Source organism: Girardinichthys multiradiatus, chromosome 19 (assembly GCF_021462225.1).
Source record: "Girardinichthys multiradiatus isolate DD_20200921_A chromosome 19, DD_fGirMul_XY1, whole genome shotgun sequence".
Classification (NCBI taxonomy): Eukaryota; Metazoa; Chordata; class Actinopteri; order Cyprinodontiformes; family Goodeidae; genus Girardinichthys; species Girardinichthys multiradiatus.
Genome location: NC_061811.1, coordinates 28,241,188 through 28,260,656, shown reverse-complemented (window position 1 = coordinate 28,260,656; position 19,469 = coordinate 28,241,188). Strand labels below are relative to the sequence as shown.

Sequence of the window (19,469 nt, the reverse complement as noted above, 5' to 3'; positions counted from 1 at the left end):
AAAAAACCGAGCTTAAACATAAGGAAAAGATTAAACTCATAGCATCAGATTGTAACGTACACTTGCCATTTAACTTAAATCTTCAATGTAGGAACAAAGTAAAGAAATTTGGCATGTGGTTCGACCCGGTGCTCTCCTTCCAGTCTCAATTAATAGAGGTAACTAGAACTGCCTTTTATCACCTTAGGAAAATTGCTCAAAAAAGTTTTATCTCTTGAAAATGCAGACGTTCTTATCTACGCATTTGAGTCTTTGCATATTGATTACTGCAATGCTCTCCTTTCTGGGTTACTGACGACATGATGCCTGACAAGGCAACCAATGAAGAGATGACAATATCAGAAGAATGTGCTCAGATTTCCCAGTTTTGGTTAAAATGCGAAAAGCCGCGTTCTGAACCCTCTGCAGACCTCTAGATAAGATAAGATAGAATTTACTGATCTCTCCATTGTGAGATCCCATCTCGAGCTCACCGATCTCAGGGCACTGGCCTTTTAACTGTTCCTACTGCTAGAAGAAAAACTGTGGGGGAGCGCTCTCTCTTTCCATGCCCCATTTTTGTGAAACAATCGCCCTCAAGTTATTAGGCAGGCATGTTCTGTGGAGGTTTTTAAAGCTAAGCTTAAGACCCACTTGTTCAACTTAACTTATGCTTCTAAATTTTATGCTTAATGTTTTATTGCTTCTTTTATTTCCTCGTTTTGTTTTTTTAAACACCAATGTTCTGTTTTATTTTTATCTTTCTGTAACTGTTCAGCACTTTGTTTGAAAGTGCTTTATAAATTTATTTTTATTAAAGTTATTATTAAACAATTTTAAACTTTTGATGTATCTATACTCAATCATTTATCTTCTATACAGCTTATTCCTGTCGGGGTTCTGGGGTTTTGTGTGTGTGTGTGTTTGTGTTCACTTTGTTTTTAGCTTTCAGATGGTTCCAGAGTTTCTCAGGTACACAGGGTGATCTGATCTGCTGATTGCCTTGAGGAGTATTTAAGCAGGAGGCTGCCAGCAATTCGATGCCAGAGTGTTTGCCTTCAGTGGTAACAAACCTAGCCACTAACCAAGCTATGCTTCGTTCCATGAATCTTTGCTGACATTGTGTTTGATTTTTTTCGCAGGCTGAAACCTGAACCTTGTTTATCTTCGTTGACCTTCGTCTTTGGCTCCAGTGATTTCCTGGATGCTCAAGTTTACCTGCGTTTTGTGGATTACGTTCTGGATTTCGTGTTTTGGATTAAGCTGGCAGCTTCCTGGAAATTCCCGTCTCCTGAACCAAGGCAGAGGCGTACCCTGCCCACCCCCCAACGCAAGTACCTGAACATTGAACTCTCTCATGAACTCACCAGTATTCACTGCCCAGCTCGTACTGAAGCATCTGGACAACCTAGCTTTGCACACCCAGGTTCTGACTCCCTCTACCCCTGGCGACCTGACGGCATTTACTTAGACACTTTCTTGTTTACAAGTATCGTTTTCGTTAACACCGTTCCCTGTTTTACTAGTTCTCTTCCCCTCTCTTTCAGGTGTTCACGTACTGTAAATAAACACCGTTACACTTTCAGCTTGTTTCCTCTTGAGTGTTTTCTGTATGTGGGTCAGTGTTATATTGAAAATGACTATTCCATAGTGGGTCACGGGGGAGCTGGTGCCAATCTCCAGCAGTCTACGGGTGAGAGGCAGTATTTATCTATACTTAAAACATTAAGTCAAATTTAACAGTATTTTCATTCTCCACAATCAAAGATTTTTGATCTATGCTGTGTTGAAATTCAAGCATTAACTGGGAGGCCCCTGATGGTTTGGGGGCCCTACGCAGAAGCTTATTTCGCTTATTGTTGGAAGATTTGTACATGAATTATCATTACTTAGTTTAAAAAGAATCTTTATCCTTATGATTTGCCATTAAAAGACATTTTCATTTATTTAGTTGTGTGAACTTTGATAGAAGTGGTTTGAATACTTTTCACATTTATTTTTGAAGTACTTTTATGAACTATTAACAGAATTGTCATCTTGTCTTAGAGTTGCATCTGGGTGGTTGCTATGCAAACTGAGCAGCAACTTGTGTGTGTTTGTGGAGGAGTTCTGGGAAGCAGTCTGTTGGCACCCCAGCTAATCTTGGTGTCCTTGGATGCCAGATGTGGACGTGTGGGCTGTATCAGTATATGGACAAAACCAGTTTTATTCAGTAGGACTTGTATTTGTGAGACTGTGTGTGGCCACACACACAATGCTGTAACATGAGTGTTCTTTCTTTCTTTAATAAAAGGCTGTGACACAGGGCAGCTCCTCAGAGAGAATGAACTGTCTTTTCCTGGCCAGCCAAAGATAACTTTGACTCGCTTGTGTCTTCATTGCATACCTTCTCTGAGTTTATCATTATGTCTAACTCTGACACTTATGCTTTAGGTCGGCTCTGCTATAATTACTCCGGAGTATTTTCTTCACCAGAAACTTGAACAAGTCTTTTCTTCTTGTAGATCTGTCTTGGCTGAACAACAAAGTTCCTGTGTAATAAAAGGACCAAGCTAAATGTTGAGCCTGGAGTTTTACTCACCATATTTAATATGCAAGTTTACCTTTTTAGTAAGCTGTATGGATGACAGCTGGTGTTCAAGCATTCCCAAAGTGTGTGACCATTATATTAAATACTGATTTCTGCAGAGCACAGTCTACTGCTCCACACTATCCCGTCTGATTAAAATATGCATCTTATTCAGTTGGTACATCTGATAATACAATGTAATACAAGATGCGACTGAAATATTGATATCAATTCTGGACAGTCCTTCAGTCAAAGAAAAAATACTTTATCTTGATATAATCAAGAAGCTTGGTTACATAACTAAACTAAGGCAGGGCGACTCTTTACAGTCAAATATAGAGCTTTCTAAAAGTCATTAAGTCGGCCATCAGAGTTGATCTCATTATGCATACAAGTAGACTGGAACGGATCATGTCTCCATGGTAAGTACAGCTTATCTCCTGTAGGTACCATAAATATTGAGTTTCTCCAAAATGGAAACATAGTAACACCAGGGATTAGATAGAGCTCTAAAAGAAGTTCCTGAGCCAAGAAAAAAGTCAATAAGAGATGTGTGTCTGGCACAGCGCAAAGTTCACCTTCTAAAATCTTAAAAGGATGCAAACACACAGGAAACGTCACAGTTTGATCCATCTGAGATGACTCAATGGAATGAGTGGGAGAAATATTCAGAAGGTTTACAGGTGAGAAGCTGAGGTCCAGCAGTAAATCTGCTGTTTGAGTAAAGCTCCCAGAACAGGAGAAGTTAGCTCCGAGTAAGAGTTTCCCCAACGAATGCATAAGTTAGAAAGTATCTGATTGCAAATAATTTACTCAAATGTTATGGATCAGGCTGCAGCTAATCCTTACTTAGTAATTTTCCTATGTTAGTAAATAAAAATTTGTAAACTAAAACTTAAAAATATTGTTAGAAATCTAGTTCAAAGATGACTTGTGAGTTATAAAGTAGCAATGTGTATTTATTTTTAGTCTGGGATCAGAAGGTGAACCTTTGGTTAAAATTGCTGGGATTATGGGCCCTACTATGACCCCCAAAAGCTGCAGTATTTTAGGGGTTGTCTTTCAAAAAGTTCTCACACCTTAAACCTTTTCAAATTTGGCTTAGGTCTAAGCCAGACATCCTGTTTGGGCTGGATCGTGCAATTAAACATTAAAAATCTATGATAAACATGATTCTATGTGGAAAATATTTCATTCAGAAATGTCAACTCCTTAAATGTAGCCCCATTATTTATGCTTGATTTGTAAACAGTTGGTTTATTAAAAAAAAAAAAAAAAGGACCAGGAATCAGGGGTATATTTAGGCAAAAACGTGTGTGGTAAGGCCTTAGCTTTACCAGATTCTCTCACCTGAACTGGGAACCTCTGCAGCTCCTCCAAAGTTACCACAGGCCTCCTGATAACTTCTCTGATGAATGCTCTCCTTGCCTGATTTGTCAATGTAGGTGGACAGCCATGTCTGGGTAAAACGGTTTCAACGTTCAGATGATTGATTAAGCAGAGATCTTTAAGATGTTCAGACTTTTATATCCTGACTCTGGTTTAAACTTCTCCACAACTTCATCTCCAACCTATCTACTTTGTTCCTTGGTCTTCATGATGCAGTTTACTCACTGTTGTTCCTCTGAGGCCTTCACAGAGCAGCTGGATTTATACTGACATAATACATGCTTGAGTACTAATTTACATGACAACTGAATTGCACTGGATTTCATTTAGGGGCGTCAGAGTGGATATAAATACAAGTGAATGCAAGACTTTTTGGATTTTTATTTGTTAAAAAAAACAGATATTTGAAGACCAAGGGCCCCAGTCCTTCATATTCACATGCCCTACTTCCTGTTTGCAAAATTTGAAAAGGTTCCAGGGATTTGCATAATTACGTGAGGCACTGTAGGTGTCCATTCTGCAGCCTTGGAATGATTTGTGCAGACACTTTTTAAAATCTTTTATGGTGAAATTTTCAGTGACGCCGGACCTTTCAAAAAAGCTGCAGACGAATTAAGATCACCTTAAAACATGAAATCTTAGGTGCAACACAGTATGCGTCTTATTAAGCACAGGTTAGTTGCTGTCATTTTAATTTTATAGTAAGATTACAAATAACCAGTGATTTGTTCAGAATCACTCTTGGACACACTCATTTATTAAACGTGGCTAAATAAAGCAAACTGAGAAAAAAAGATTGACCCATATCTCTATTTGTTTCTGAGTTCACCCCAAAAAATTCTATATTTATAAAATATAAAACAATTGACCCAAAAAGTTTTTTGTCATTGTACGGCCTTATTACAAGTATTGCAAAGATAAATGGACTGAATTTTATAAAGCGCTTCATAGTCGTATGGACCACTCAAAGCACTTTGCACTAGACTCGCAGTATTTCTCAATTAGTGGGGCGCTTTTTAGAAATCAGTGGGGACGTGAGAGGCAAGGTGGATTCAACTGTTTTTATTCATACCTGAACGATAAACAAGCCTCCAGTCACTAGGTGGCAGCAGTGCTCAAACAAACCACTGTACCAGTGGAAGAAGTGCACCGGTGTAAACAGAGCTCATGGAGGAGAGATGGAGTAGTTTGTCATCAGAGTAAAAGGAAAAACGGAGGATTTGCCAGTAACAAGAAACAGGGATAAACATAAAATCAGAAAATACGACGAAGCCTACCTTGTCCTCGGATTCACCGTTAAATACGGTCGGAAATGAGGAAAGACCCGTTTGGGTTTTGTGCAGCGGACAGCATGAAACCAAACAAATTATGGCAGCACCTGGAGACTTTACACCCCAGTTATACCAGTAAGTCATTAGACTTCTTTCATAAAAAAAAAACTCGATGAGTATCACCAACAGGCCGGTCATTTTGTAGCGCGGCATCACCTCCTTTAGCAGCCATCAGGTGCTGCAGAAACCTGTAAATCACCCATTATGGAAGTCAAGTGTGTGGAGGCAGGGAAACATTTAAAACATTCAGGACCAGTTAAAGACCTCTGGTTTAGGGAAATGCAAATAGTATACACTTTAACCTTTTTTCATACGCTAAAATTGTATATTTTATATTTATGTATAAATGTCATATACTTTGTGAAAGGGAAAAAGCTGATGGAGCAAGGCTCTAATGTTTACAATGCTTAAAAAAAGCTTTGAATGTTACTGCATAAGTTTTACAAAATGCATTTCCTAGTGATTCATTTGCACTTTTTTCTTTGCTATGTGAATCACAAACTGATTTACTGCTACAAATGGAGTTAATAAGCTGAACCTGGAAATGGTTTAAAACTGTTGCAGATATCGACTTATTTTAATTATGTTTTAACAATCAAGTGAATTTATGCAGAACGCTGGTACCTCATACAGTGGTTTACGAACAAAAAAAAAAAAAAGTACATATCAGGTTTTACATATCATGAAAAAAGGGGGAGAGCACGATAGAAAATAATTGAGAACCACTGCTCTAGAGCAACATTCACCCAACCACTCCAACAGAAGGCTGGAATCAAACCCACAACTTTCAGATTGCAGCTTGACTACTCTTTCCACTGAACCCTTTACATGTTTGGGACTGAGAATGATGTGCAGATGACTTTTCTACTAATGTGCGAACACTTTCATTAAAATATTGTTTAGTTTATTGAGCAGGTAAAAATGACAGATTTCATAATGTTTTCTGTTTTTAATAATAATAAAAAAGGTCAGCATTTTGTGGCCAGTCAGTACTTTCAACTAGACGCTTTGAGACCTTGTGGTAAATGTTTAAACAGCACCCCCGTACATTTCTTAGTGACTGATATCAATAAAAGAAAATGCCTCCTTTTTCAGCCTCTAACTACAAGGATTCAAATGAACTCTAGCCAGAATATCGTTTGAAGAAACAACTTATTCGGTTCTTAAGTGAATCCTTTTTATATTTCTGACACCCCTAAAAATGCTGCGGGTTAACCTGTAAACATGTATCATGAGTGGATGGTGGAACTGCATCTTTCGTGAAAAAGCCGTCTTTGCTCGTGTTTTCTACCAACGTTCAAAAATAAACACACCAACAAAAGATTTGGACATGAAAGCAGACAGCATTCCTGCTTTTTAGTTCATTTCAGATGTTCGCTTACAAAACAAAGACTGGCTTGAGCTGTTAATCTGCTCCAATACTGACAACATATAAAGCCATTAGGAATGAAGAGTTGCTGTAAATTTGCATATACCCTGCTTGCATACCGGTGTAGATTAGGATAAAAAAAACTAAAAAAAACAAGCCGACAGCAGCCTGAAGGAGCAGCTTTCGCTGCGTGTTTTAACACCTCACCTCTGTGGACGGACACCAAAACAAGAGGGGAAAATCAATTATTTTTAATTACAATATCGAAGCGAAGAGATGCATTAATTGCTGGAAAAGGTAGAAAAAACATCAAGTCCTTCTCAATAAGTTAAGCCTCCTCTGGATGAAGAGCGGTGCCGGCTCCCGCAACAGAAGAAATCCAGGTAAAGCATTCAGACTAACAGAAACAGAAGACGAGTTGAACTCATGTCGCTGAAACAAAAGTGCGTCTCTTTTCTGACTTGCTTTTGTTCAAAACCAGGAAAACAGAAGAGGCAAGTGGCTTATGTAACGTTCCTTCCACCCTTATCCACAGGGGTTCCTCAAACACTTTCCATGAAACTCCATCGTTTGATCGACAAGCAAACCGAGTTATAGTTGGTAAAAAAAAACAAAAAAACAATAACAATAATTACAAAGACAGTAAGAACAAGTAATGTAAGTAATAAACACAGTCCTGTACAGTCAGGCTCATCTTCAGATAGAGACCTCTGCCATAGCAAGCGACTGGTCTCCAGCAGCAAGAGACACAAACAGTGATGAAAAGTGACCAATGCTGTCGTCTCCGCTCAGCTGCCCACACTCCGGGTTTGTTGGGAAAGCCTCTTTCATTTCATTTCTCCCCCTGCTGGGAAAAGGAGAGAAGAAAAAGTTTGTTATTAAACTTGTCAACTGTTTAAAATTCGATTTTTGGCCACTTGGGGGCAGCAGCACCGACCTGTAACCACAGCGTGAACACAGGCTTTCGTAGAGAGAATAAAAGTGCAGCTCAATACATTAGAACATCACTGAAAACTTTATTTACTTTTTTTCAATAAATACGACAGGTTTAAATAATTCAGATGCTATAGTAGCAGGGAAAAGACTGTCAGTAGTACATGGTAATAAACATCTTGGCGTAAAATCTGATTCACTATTTACTTTCAAGGCTCAGGTAAAAAAAAAAAAAACTTTTTTAACCGAATTAAATTCAGTTTGATGAATTTCAGACATAAATAATGCCATGATTTTATCATATGAATTACTGTATGACCAGTTGGAAACAAACAGGAAATGACTACATTACAATCAGCAGAAAGCAACCTGGGCTAATGGAAGCCCAGGTTGCTTCCAGGTGTCTGGTGTCTCTTTTCTTACTATTGGAAATACTCCATGCAGCAATGCTGTGTCTGCGTTAATAATGGTCAAACTAACCTTTTAAAGACTTATTTTTGCCTCCAATGGTGTTCATCTTCTCTTAACCCAACATTTGTAACACTACCAACAACCAGATAAATCTTCCAAACCCCCTATGTTCAAAGCAACCCGGCAGTCTCACCTCAGTGGTGTTTGCAGTAGAGTTCAGAGAGTTCAGTCCAGCTCATGTATCTCGTCCTGCAGGGACGCTGAGGGCCGTCCCGCGTCACTAACGCGTTTGGCCATAATATCCCACTGTGGAGTAAGGGCTTTGGATTTGGTACCTACAAATGAAGTGAAGCAGGAGAGTTGATGCAGCAGATGTTTGACACACACAGTCTTTTATGTGTCACTCTGGTAGTCTTGCAAAAAAAGAAAGAAAACAAAACCCCTTTTCTGCCCCCTGCTGGCTTCAGAAACAACTTGTCATAATTACAGTAGCAAAAAACTTAATTACTAAATATTATAGATGTTCAGTTTTTCTCATTTGACAATATAATGCATCTTTTTCTCACTGCACTGATGACAAAAACATCTTCATTCCTAAAATGCATACAGAGGAAGGTTTATCAGAGGAGCCATGACAAATGTGCACACATCTATGCTCTAAAGATTTTCAGGATGTATGATGTGATAAATCATAGTAAAAAAAAAGGCTTCCTTAACATTTTTCATTGCAAAAAAAATCCAACTTCTCCACACCCAAATTTTCATGGTTCTTAGCCAAAACCCAAGGGGTTGGATGGTTGGATGAATGGCCAGACAGATGGGAGGACTGGACGTAGGATGTTTATGAGCCTGCTTGTTATTTAATGTTTCCCATTAACTGTCTGGTGTGCAGTGCAGCCTACACTAAGAAATCCTCCAAAAAAAGCTACGTTTTTCAACATCGTGGTAAATACTGCTAACAAATTCTCAAACTGCAGGTGGTTTTGCAGACTTGATGAAAATTACTAGATTTTGAAGAATGAAAAATGTGTTGTAGCAAGTCATTCTTTTAAGAAAAATAGCAAAACTACATCCACAAAAGATTTTAAAACTATGTGCTAAATTATAATTACATATGTACGTGCTCATTTCAGGTTGGAAATGAACCCATATAGTTTAACAGGATCAATGCAACCTAGAGTGGTTGACTTCCCTGCATCAGTGCTTGGTCTCTTTTTATCCTTACACTACAAAACATCATTAAAATGTGTTTATTGAGGATATAAATGACTTGACGCAGATTAGATTCAAAGTAAAAGGTTTTGTTGTTCTTTGAATTGTAACGATTGCAGACGGTTGGACTAGGCCTGAAGTAGAGGGGACAATCGAGAAAGAAACCTGAGAAGAATCCATTACCCTCTACCCACTCCTGAGGAAAACATTACTTTTAAACCGAGGAGGACGACCCAGGCTCTGATCGGTGCATCTCCAGTGATTTGATATACTGATGCAATATTTACTACAGCTACTTTTAGCAGCACGTCTAACTAATTTAAAGTAAGTTTAAATAATTATGAGCATGATCCCAGAAGCAGCAGAAAATATGCTTTATGAATAACCTGCAATTAGCACTCCGCTTACCTAATAAATACCAACCCAAGCCTGTGATGAATGTCATCAGACTGCAGCCTTACTGATGTAAACGAAAGAAACTAAAACTACGTTAACACTTGGACCTGGCAGACTTCCAGAACCAAAAGCCCCAGCCCAGCATGGGTCTGAGGAGGGCTTGGAGGCCAGTGGAAACGTCTCCCTCAGGATCCACTCGCAGAGCCTTCATTACCATGTTACCATGACGACACAGACCAAGGCCCCAAGCTAAAACAGCAGACTTTCTCTGGCATGCTCCCACTCTGCTGATCCATCAGTTTCATACTGCCCCTGACTCCTCTATCACACGGGACTAAATCCAAAATAATGAGACCACCTCACTAAATCTCAGCTCAGATATGATCTCATATATGAGAACTGATGGTAAGGTAAGATGAACGGAGCTAAATCTAACCCTGTGGGGGGCGCAGTTTGACCTTTCAGCAGGACAACAACCCTACAAAGTGGACTCTGGGAGTCTTGTCAGTTTTGGTAACCATGTATTGTTTTCTGTCCATGTCACGATTATGCTCTAGTTCGTGTTAAGTTTTTACATAAATGAACAATAAAACTGACCTTACTCCTACAGCTGCCCTCCACAAACTACCTCACACATGTTTCCCTTGTATGAATTTCAGATGATCCTGACAGCTTCATGTCTGAGAAGTGAGTTCCCAAAGATAACTCAAGGTAATTTGGTTAAACCAGCTGTGAAGGATTAAGAAAACCTAGTGATGTTGAATCTAGAGCCAGAAAGAGCCTCTGTTCTCATATCCTGTTTATGTTCTTGAGAGAACAGGGGGTGAGACGAAGCTCCTACTTAGCCCAGTGCCATTCATTCCAGCCCGGAGGTCAGTACCGTAGGTCCAATAGAGGTTTAACACCATTACAGAATCTAAATTAAACTGCCTTACATGCCCGAATTTACTTAAAAAGAGATTTTATGTTGGCCTGTAACATAAAATCCCAATAATCTTAACACATTGAAGTTATGTGGTTGTAACGTGTCAAAATGTGACAATGTTGTGATGATGAATACAAGGCACTGTACTGCTCTCAAAGTGACAAACTCATGATTTAACAGAGGGAGAGATTCATATTAGAAAATGGAGACCATTGCTATCAAAAGGTCTCATTATGGATGTCAGAGGATCTGCAGTTTAAAGGTAAAACGGTTTGAAGCTGAGAAACTCACCATCCAGGCCGTTGTGCTGCTCATAGCTGCGCTTGCCCAGGATGGTAGGCGAGCCGTTGTTGAGGATGGGAGAGGACTTTATGGGCGTCAAGCTGCCTGTTGAGATTGATGCTCCGCGAGTCGGAGGGTTGGGCTTGGATGGACGCGGATGTGCTTCTGCATACGTTTAGCAGCAAGCAGGTCAGCCAGAGAGGAAGAGCAAGATGGAAAAAATTGAAATACTTTCCTTTCAGATGGACAAAGATCTGGAACAAGATTCACGATCTGACTATTTCCTTATACCTGGGTTCCTACACATTCATAGGGTAAACGTTCCATATTCTTAGTTCTTAGTCCTTCATGCCAATTTAAAAAAATAAATAAAAATAATATTTCTGAGAATTTAAGGCCGACGTTTTCAGACACCAGGCTTTAAATATGGAACCTGGAAAACCCTACAGACAGACAAAAAGTAAGGAAACAACAACAAAGGGTGGGAGGAAGGACACAATGAATGACTGGAGAAGGATACAAGGAGCAAAGAAAGAAGGACATGAGGGAAGAAGAAGTAAGGACACAAACAAGGAACAAAGGAAGGAGATGAAGAAAAGAAGGAAGGGAAAAAAGCAAGGAGAATACAAAAGGCGCAAGGGCACAAGTAAGAAAGTGAAGGAGGAAGGGTACAAGAAGTACAAGAAAGAAGAAATAAGGACAAAAGGATAAAGAAAGCAGAGAGGGAAGGACATGAGGAAGGAAGGACCTGATGGAGGAAAGGAGGGAGGATAGAAGGGAAGATCAGAATGAAGGGAGAAAGAGAGAAAAGGAAGAGAGAAGGAAGATGGAAGAAAGGACAATATTTAGACAATATGATAGGGAATAAAGTCTGGAATTAAAAATAATTTGGCATATTCTTATTTCCATTTTTTTCCTGGAAAACACTGAAATAAACTTCCAGACTTTTTTCAGAAACAAAAACTATTCATATACAGGTCCTTCTCAAAATATTAGCATATTGTGATAAAGTTTATTATTTTCCATAATGTCATGATGAAAATTTAACATTCATATATTTTAGATTCATTGCACACTAACTGAAATATTTCAGGTCTTTTATTGTCTTAATACAGATGATTTTGGCATACAGCTCATGAAAACCCAAAATTCCTATCTCACAAAATTAGCATATCATTAAAAGGGTCTCTAAACGAGCTATGAACCTAATCATCTGAATCAACGAGTTAACTCTAAACACCTGCAAAAGATTCCTGAAGCCTTTAAAACTCCCAGCCTGGTTCATCACTCAAAACCCCAATCATGGGTAAGACTGCCGACCTGACTGCTGTCCAGAAGGCCACTATTGACACCCTCAAGCAAGAGGGTAAGACACAGAAAGAAATTTCTGAATGAATAGGCTGTTCCCAGAGTGCTGTATCAAGGCACCTCAGTGGGAAGTCTGTGGGAAGGAAAAAGTGTGGCAGAAAACGCTGCACAACGAGAAGAGGTGACCGGACCCTGAGGAAGATTGTGGAGAAGGGCTGATTCCAGACCTTGGGGGACCTGCGGAAGCAGTGGACTGAGTCTGGAGTAAAAACATCCAGAACCACCGTGCACAGGCGTGTGCAGGAAATGGGCTACAGGTGCCGCATTCCCCAGGTCAAGCCACTTTTGAACCAGAAACAGCAGCAGAAGCGCCTGACCTGGGCTACAGAGAAGCAGCACTGGACTGTTGCTCAGTGGTCCAAAGTACTTTTTTTGGATGAAAGCAAATTCTGCATGTCATTCGGAAATCAAGGTGCCAGAGTCTGGAGGAAGACTGGGGAGAAGGAAATGCCAAAATGCCAGAAGTCCAGTGTCAAGTACCCACAGTCAGTGATGGTCTGGGGTGCCGTGTCAGCTGCTGGTGTTGGTCCACTGTGTTTTATCAAGGGCAGGGTCAATGCAGCTAGCTATCAGGAGATTTTGGAGCACTTCATGCTTCCATCTGCTGAAAAGCTTTATGGAGATGAAGATTTCATTTTTCAGCACGACCTGGCACCTGCTCACAGCGCCAAAACCACTGGTAAATGGTTTACTGACCATGGTATCACTGTGCTCAATTGGCCTGCCAATTCTCCTGACCTGAACCCCATAGAGAATCTGTGGGATATTGTGAAGAGAACGTTGAGAGACTCAAGACCCAACACTCTGGATGAGCTAAAGGCTGCTATCGAAGCATCCTGGGCCTCCATAAGACCTCAGCAGTGCCACAGGCTGATTGCCTCCATGCCACGCCGCATTGAAGCAGTCATTTCTGCAAAAGGATTCCCGACCAAGTATTGAGTGCATAACTGTACATGATTATTTGAAGGTTGACGGTTTTTGTATTAAAAACACTTTTCTTTTATTGGTCGGATGAAATATGCTAATTTTGTGAGATAGGAATTTTGGGTTTTCATGAGCTGTATGCCACAATCAACCGTATTAAGACAATAAAAGACCTGAAATATTTCAGTTAGTGTGCAATGAATATAAAATATATGAATGTTAAATTTTCATCATTACATTATGGAAAATAATGAACTTTATCACAATATGCTAATATTTTGAGAAGGACCTGTACAACAGGAACAAACTTGATAAAAGGCCTCTTACCCAAGTACCGAACCACAGACTCCAGAGGTTTTCGCTCCACTGGTTTCATCTGTGAAGGCTTTGTTGGCCTATCTGGTAACCTCAGAGCACCTGTAGACGGTCAGGGAAATAACAATCATCAATAATAATGTTTAAATGTGACCAGAGCTGTGCTGTTGGGAACATGAAGCCTCCTACACTCTGCTTTGATGGCTGCTGTGTTGACTGCGAGGTACGGGTGCCGGGCCAAATATCGCGGCCGGATGATGTCCTCGCAGAGGCGACGTGCCTGTCGTGTCGGACCGGTGGTCTGCAGAAAAAACGCCTGTCTAGTCTTGACGGCAAACTTGGGGCTCCCGCTGTGTCGCAGAGGAAGGCCGTGTGGGCTCTGAAAAGACAAATGTAAAGTGCCAATAGATGTTTAAGTTATGAGCTGTTGTTTCAGTGGTAGTTAGCTTTACTTAGTCATGACGATTTCCTTTGTTCTCCAAACTGAATTTGCTCTGACTGTCAACCGTAATAACACTTGGTCAACGTTTGCTATAAAAAAGTTTTGGGAGGAGTTGTTTTGATAGACAATCCAGTGAAAGAGTTGTACTTGAACCTGTTGGGAGAAGCCCTCTCATCAGACAGACTCCTGTTCTGCATGTCTGCCGTTATAAAGACTCCCATGGCATTTCGGCTGCTTAAATGCTACAGGTTACTGGATTTGGATAGTAGCCCATTTTTCTTTGCACCACATGTTTACATTCTGCTCGATGTCATTACAGATGATTAATTAAATAGTTTAGAGCCGCGAACCTCATTGCTGATGAAAACGCTGACATAAAGCTTTGTTTCGGTCCGATGCCTCCGCTTTGTTTTGGCAAAACTTTGAATTTCTTGCATAAATGCATGGGTACAATATTAAAGCAGCGTTGAGGCATAGACATGTAAACTCTACACATAAATGATCACTTTGTTGATTAAAAAAAGGATTTGGCCAGAATAATAAGAATAATGTCTATAGGTCGGGCAAATAAAAGTCCTCTAATTGTCCAGGAATGCAGCCGTTTCTTTGAAATACACTCTTACCAGGGTGTTGCGGTTGGGCCCCGGCCGCTCGCCGTCCAGTCGCGTGGGCATCTTCAGCCCTCCATACTTCTTCCAGTAGGTCCAGCATGACGCGCACAGGCGACACTGCATGTTCGGGGGTCCCCACGAGTACCACTGGTAGGAGCTGCTGGCTACACGCAGAAATGCACCAAAGCAAACATGAGCATCAGCATTCAAGACACTTTCACTGTTTCTGTCAGGGGTTTAAGGGCAAGTTAGGTCATGATGCGATTTTCTGTTACCCTCCATCATAAGCATCTAATGTGATTCACAGAGAAGAGTGGAAAAATGGTATTTTCTCTGACAAAAACCTTCACCACCATTTAAGCAGAGGTTCTCTTATAAAGGTGAAAAGACTTACTGTAGCAGCTTTCACAGGCTCTGCCCAGACCTGGGGTCTGCCCTGAACCTGGTGGTCCCGGCACGTTTGAGCCAGCTGCTCCATTCAGAAGAGCCGGCTTTACGCTGTTACTCAGTTGGTTGGGGTTTGGCTTGTTGCTGGAAGTTCAGGTAAACAAAGACAAATGAAAGCCTGCCTCAGAACACAGAAGAAACATGAATGCAATCACAGACAAGATCTGTTCATCATATTTAGTGAAGTAAAAGAAAAGAGGATGCAATGACCAAAAAGTGGCAAATATGAAAGTTTTAATATAAATATAATGATGACTTCCTTTACAGTGTTCACTTACACAACCATTGTTACTGTCTGGGCCTAAAGAAGTCTGCCACAGACAGTTTGCAGGAACATTTCTTGGGTTTTTTTCTGGCACACAAGCCCCAAACATTTAAATCTGTAGTTTTCATTGTCTGCAAAGATCTTGGCAAAAATTGGACAGCTTCGCCAAATATCATCCAACGTATCCCAAAGGTCTGAACTTCACTGTGGTCATTCTGTGTGTGAATAAACACTCTCTGACCATCATATGAACATCTGTTTTAAAGTTTGGACCAAACATATTCAAATGCAGTCATCTAAATTGAATGACGCTTGCTTTGACTAAACGTTCCCAGCGGTTTCTGCCAAACTTCAAGTCGTATTTTTATTATGCGTTTGGTAACAGACTTACTCCATCATTTCACTTTTTACAGAGTTCTGCTGTTGATTTTAACCAAATAAGCTTCTCAGATGGAGAGTCTATCAAACTTGTGAGGATTATCCAATAATTATTCGAGGGATTCAGCCACAAACGTCAATATAATTTGTTTGGATTTTATGTGATAGACCAACACAAAGTAGCACATTGTGGCATGAAAACTTAAAGGATATGTGGTTTTCTAACTTATGACTGCTCAGCCTCCCTTCGTCTCCTGTGTTTATGGTGTTTGTCCTGCTTCAAAGGTCAACCTGTGCCCCAGTCTCCGGTCTAACAGTTGTTTTTTTTTAGCTCTTCAAATCAACTCTATGTAGCTATATTGCTCTTGCAGAAGAAACACATTCCCACAATGTACTGTGTTTCACAGTGGCAGTATTTATTTTTTTAGGATGATGTGCACATAACTAATAGGTGTCCTGTCAACAGATTCTCTTACCATCCCAATAATATATCTGGTCTGTTACAAGGACTTTTTACTGCAGGGTGGTGATAGAGTTCAGTGATCCAGATCCTAAGGCTTACGGAGAGCAGATGGGATGTTGTGATGGAGGAAAAAAAAAAAAGGCGAAGACTAAGGGAAAAACTGGGTTAAACACTGTAATTTAGGGGCAATTGCAACTGGCCTCTTCTCATTGAGGGGTTATTGCTTTTTTACACAATCTTGTACCTGCATAGTTTTCAGTTCTTCCATATTCTTCAATGTACAGATTGTGAATTGGGACAGTGCGCCGTTAGATGTTTACAGCTAGGCATAGGTGTGGGCGATATGCAATTAGAACTTTATCTTGGCATTTTATGGTATTTATTTTGATAACAATAAAAAAAACTAACAAATACTGCTCATAAAAAACACCAATTTTTAAACAGGCTTCTTCAGGACACCAGGTACATAAAGTGATTTGTGTCACTAAACTACACACTAGCTCTGATGGAACCAACAGTGGAGAAAAACATCATTACCTGGACTGTATCGTTTAGAGTAAAGGTGCCTAAATTACATAAACATGCCACATTTTTCTGATTTCTATGTAAAAAAGAATTTTTAAACCCATGTATTATTTTCCAATCACATCACAAATGTAATAATATTTTGCGTCGGTCTATCACAATAAATCTTAAGAACATATATAGATGTTTGTGGCTGCAAGCACCCTTGGTCACTGTGTTGCTTTATTGATGGGAACCAGAATATGGCTGAAACAATTAATTTGATTAATCTCCTCAAATAGCATAGTTTTAGCTTCACCTGGTTCAAATTCTGTATAAAATTAAGTACCGTTTGCTATCTGATTATTAATTGGCAAACTAGTCAACAGATGAATCGATTAGCAAAATATTTGTTAGTTGCAGCCCTAAACCAAAACTTGCCAAAGTGATGAATATACAGACCAAACATCTGCAGAAAAAGCACTCACTAGTTGGGGATGTAGACCTGTTTGAGTTTGCTCTCTGCCTCGGCTGCTTTTAATCGTTTCTGGAGCAGGAACAGGGTGAGGAGGAGAGAGAAACGGGAGAAAGAATGACGGGATTACGTTTATTTAGCTCCTCAGCTTCATGCAACCAAACACTAATGTTACCAGCCTGAAAGTAAGGACAAGCACGTACATGAACAAAAAAGAAATTGTTCTGGATATGAAAAAACGGGGAAAATACCTGCTGGACGTATCTATCTGTAGTCTTCCACATGTAGTAATACTCAATTATACTTGTCAGCGACTTCCAGGGCAGCTGAAAAAAAGGAAAGGAATAAAAGTCATGTGTTATTAACAGGATGATAAAATGAAATGAAAGAATTCGCTGACTTAAATAAAACCCAATTTGCCATCGAGTTAATTGACTATTTTTCAGGTTGTGTGACCCCCCCACCCCCCCGCTCTTAGTGAAGCAGAACATTTTCAGCACAAATACCGATGCAAGCAAAATGTAGCCCTTTAACAGGAAAACCTGAATATATCTTGTCTTGTTCAGCTGAAGCTGGTTTAAGATCTCCCGATATTTTAAACAAAGATGCTATCAAGTTGTAGCAAGTAGCAGCCCCACCCATGTTGCTGTTTTAAAGCAAAAAAAAAAAAAAAAAACTGAGTGGAAACCAGAGTGGGCAGCACTGGGAGGAAACAGCCACCAGGTGGCAGAGTAATGCTCACGGTGAATGCCCATCACAGTGAGGATTAGAAACGGCCCATTCTTCTCAGGCTGAAAGCAACTCAGAACGTGAGGAGCTGCAGCATCTTCCTCCTGGCTTCTAAGCAGAACTCAACCTATGTTTGAAAAGCATCTGGAGATGTGGGATCCCTGTCTAACATTTCCACTGTTGACAACCAGGACGGCAGGGCTACTTTTCAATAATACTATTGTGTTAATCAATCATCAACTAAACATGAAAGAAATCTGTAAAGATCCCATTTAAAGTGGTTAGAAATGCTCTACATATTTGACAGACTGAAAACATTTGTGTTTATGCAACAGACAGCTAACTAAACCAACCATATTTAAAGCTGAAAACCACCAAATGTAACCTGGTGGTTTTTATACCCTCATCTTTAGCATTAATGTTGTTAATTTGGGAATTTGGATTATTCATTTGAGCTGTTTTTTTTAAACATACAACATAACTTCTTTCAATAAATGTTAAAAACAAGAGCTTGGTGAACAAGTCTGGATTTATAGAGGATTTCGTCCAATCCACAAAGGGTATAGTTGTACATACATGTTCAAATGTATGCCTACGGTCTCACTAGCATTTGGACCAATGTACCCTCTTAAAGATGTAGTCTGTAACTTTTAATTGTTAATTATTTAAGAAATGCCTAAATTTGACGTACAATACTTAGGCATTTGTCTGGAGGGAGGTGTCAATCAACGAGGGGTCACGCGCCTCAGTCAGCTTGGAGGTGGGCAATGTAGAAACCAAAACAAGGAAGTTACCAAGACTTGGACTACTTTCTATCTCTCTGAGAAAGTTCAGAGAGTGTAAAAGTCCTTCTACTAAACTTGCCGTGAGACGTTTACAACTTTCTGGTAGAATTTACATTGAACATGCTTTTAAAAGATGGAGGATCTACAAGGGCTCAAAACGAATGAAGAGTTGGCAAATTTTGTTGTTTTGAAGACGTAATCCTAAATTATTTATTGTATTTTAGCGAGTTATAATGAAGATTTTTTTAAATAAATAATGCTGTAGATAATATGTAATATGCTGCGTTCATAATGGGCCAGTATGGCGCTAACTTGAATGCTAACCAGGCCTATGTCACATTACATGTCAGTCTGTAATTTGAACATCAAGCTAACTGTGGAAGAGGAGGGAGGGAAACAAACAGGGATTCATCTCACATTATCCTCTGTTCACCCTGCTTGGCCTGCGTGTGCGTAGGAGGCGTGGCTTTCAGCTCATTCAGGAAGGGAGGGGAACCAGTTAGATTTCAAAATCTCTCTCTCCTCATTTCAGAAAAATTACAGGCTACAGCTCTAAGATATTAAGAAACCACATGTTTTTTTATAAGAAATTTTAGGGCTCATTTAGATTGGCTGATTTCCTGGGACCAACCTGGCTTTTAAACATGGTCCCCAATTTTGTTTTAACAGTGCTATTACCTTAATGTTAGCCTGGTTTATCCTTTCTAAACCCAGTTTTCATGTTTGGTCGATTACTCTTGGAACACATAGTTGAGTCCAAGTTACAACCATCTAGCTGTTGATTTCAGGTGAAGACATTTTTCTTTCTTCATGATTTGACCTAGTTTGTTCAATGCACCAGTACTACTGGCAGAGAAACAGACACTCATCATGATGCTGCCACCACCGTGCTTGACAGCTGGTACAGTGTTCTTCACCTTGTTTCCACCACACACACACACATAAAGCTCAGCCAGATCAGCAGCTT

At 39.9% G+C, this 19,469-nt stretch overlaps 1 protein-coding gene and 1 long non-coding RNA gene across 3 annotated transcripts in view; one reads left to right on the top strand and one right to left on the bottom strand.

Annotated features, from left to right (window-relative positions):
- Positions 1 to 5,020: 5,020 nt before the first annotated feature.
- On the top strand, positions 5,021 to 10,221 carry LOC124855490. Its single transcript, XR_007035099.1, has 2 exons — positions 5,021 to 5,343; positions 9,313 to 10,221. It is a non-coding gene; the product is annotated as an uncharacterized LOC124855490 (long non-coding RNA).
- The window catches only part of mta1 (metastasis associated 1), a 45,951-nt gene continuing 33,073 nt past the window's right edge, over positions 6,592 to 19,469 (bottom strand). Inside the window, exons 10-18 of one of the 2 annotated variants that reach the window (XM_047345386.1) lie at positions 17,240 to 17,314; positions 17,002 to 17,060; positions 14,851 to 14,987; positions 14,469 to 14,620; positions 13,593 to 13,782; positions 13,416 to 13,505; positions 10,806 to 10,961; positions 8,175 to 8,316; positions 6,592 to 7,484 (exon numbers count right to left, since the gene is read on the bottom strand). In XM_047345386.1, coding sequence (XP_047201342.1) covers positions 8,207 to 8,316; positions 10,806 to 10,961; positions 13,416 to 13,505; positions 13,593 to 13,782; positions 14,469 to 14,620; positions 14,851 to 14,987; positions 17,002 to 17,060; positions 17,240 to 17,314 — 969 coding nt within the window. In that variant the 3' untranslated portion in view covers positions 6,592 to 7,484; positions 8,175 to 8,206. The remainder of the gene's footprint in view (positions 7,485 to 8,174; positions 8,317 to 10,805; positions 10,962 to 13,415; positions 13,506 to 13,592; positions 13,783 to 14,468; positions 14,621 to 14,850; positions 14,988 to 17,001; positions 17,061 to 17,239; positions 17,315 to 19,469) is intronic. The other variant, XM_047345387.1, reaches the window with a different exon arrangement.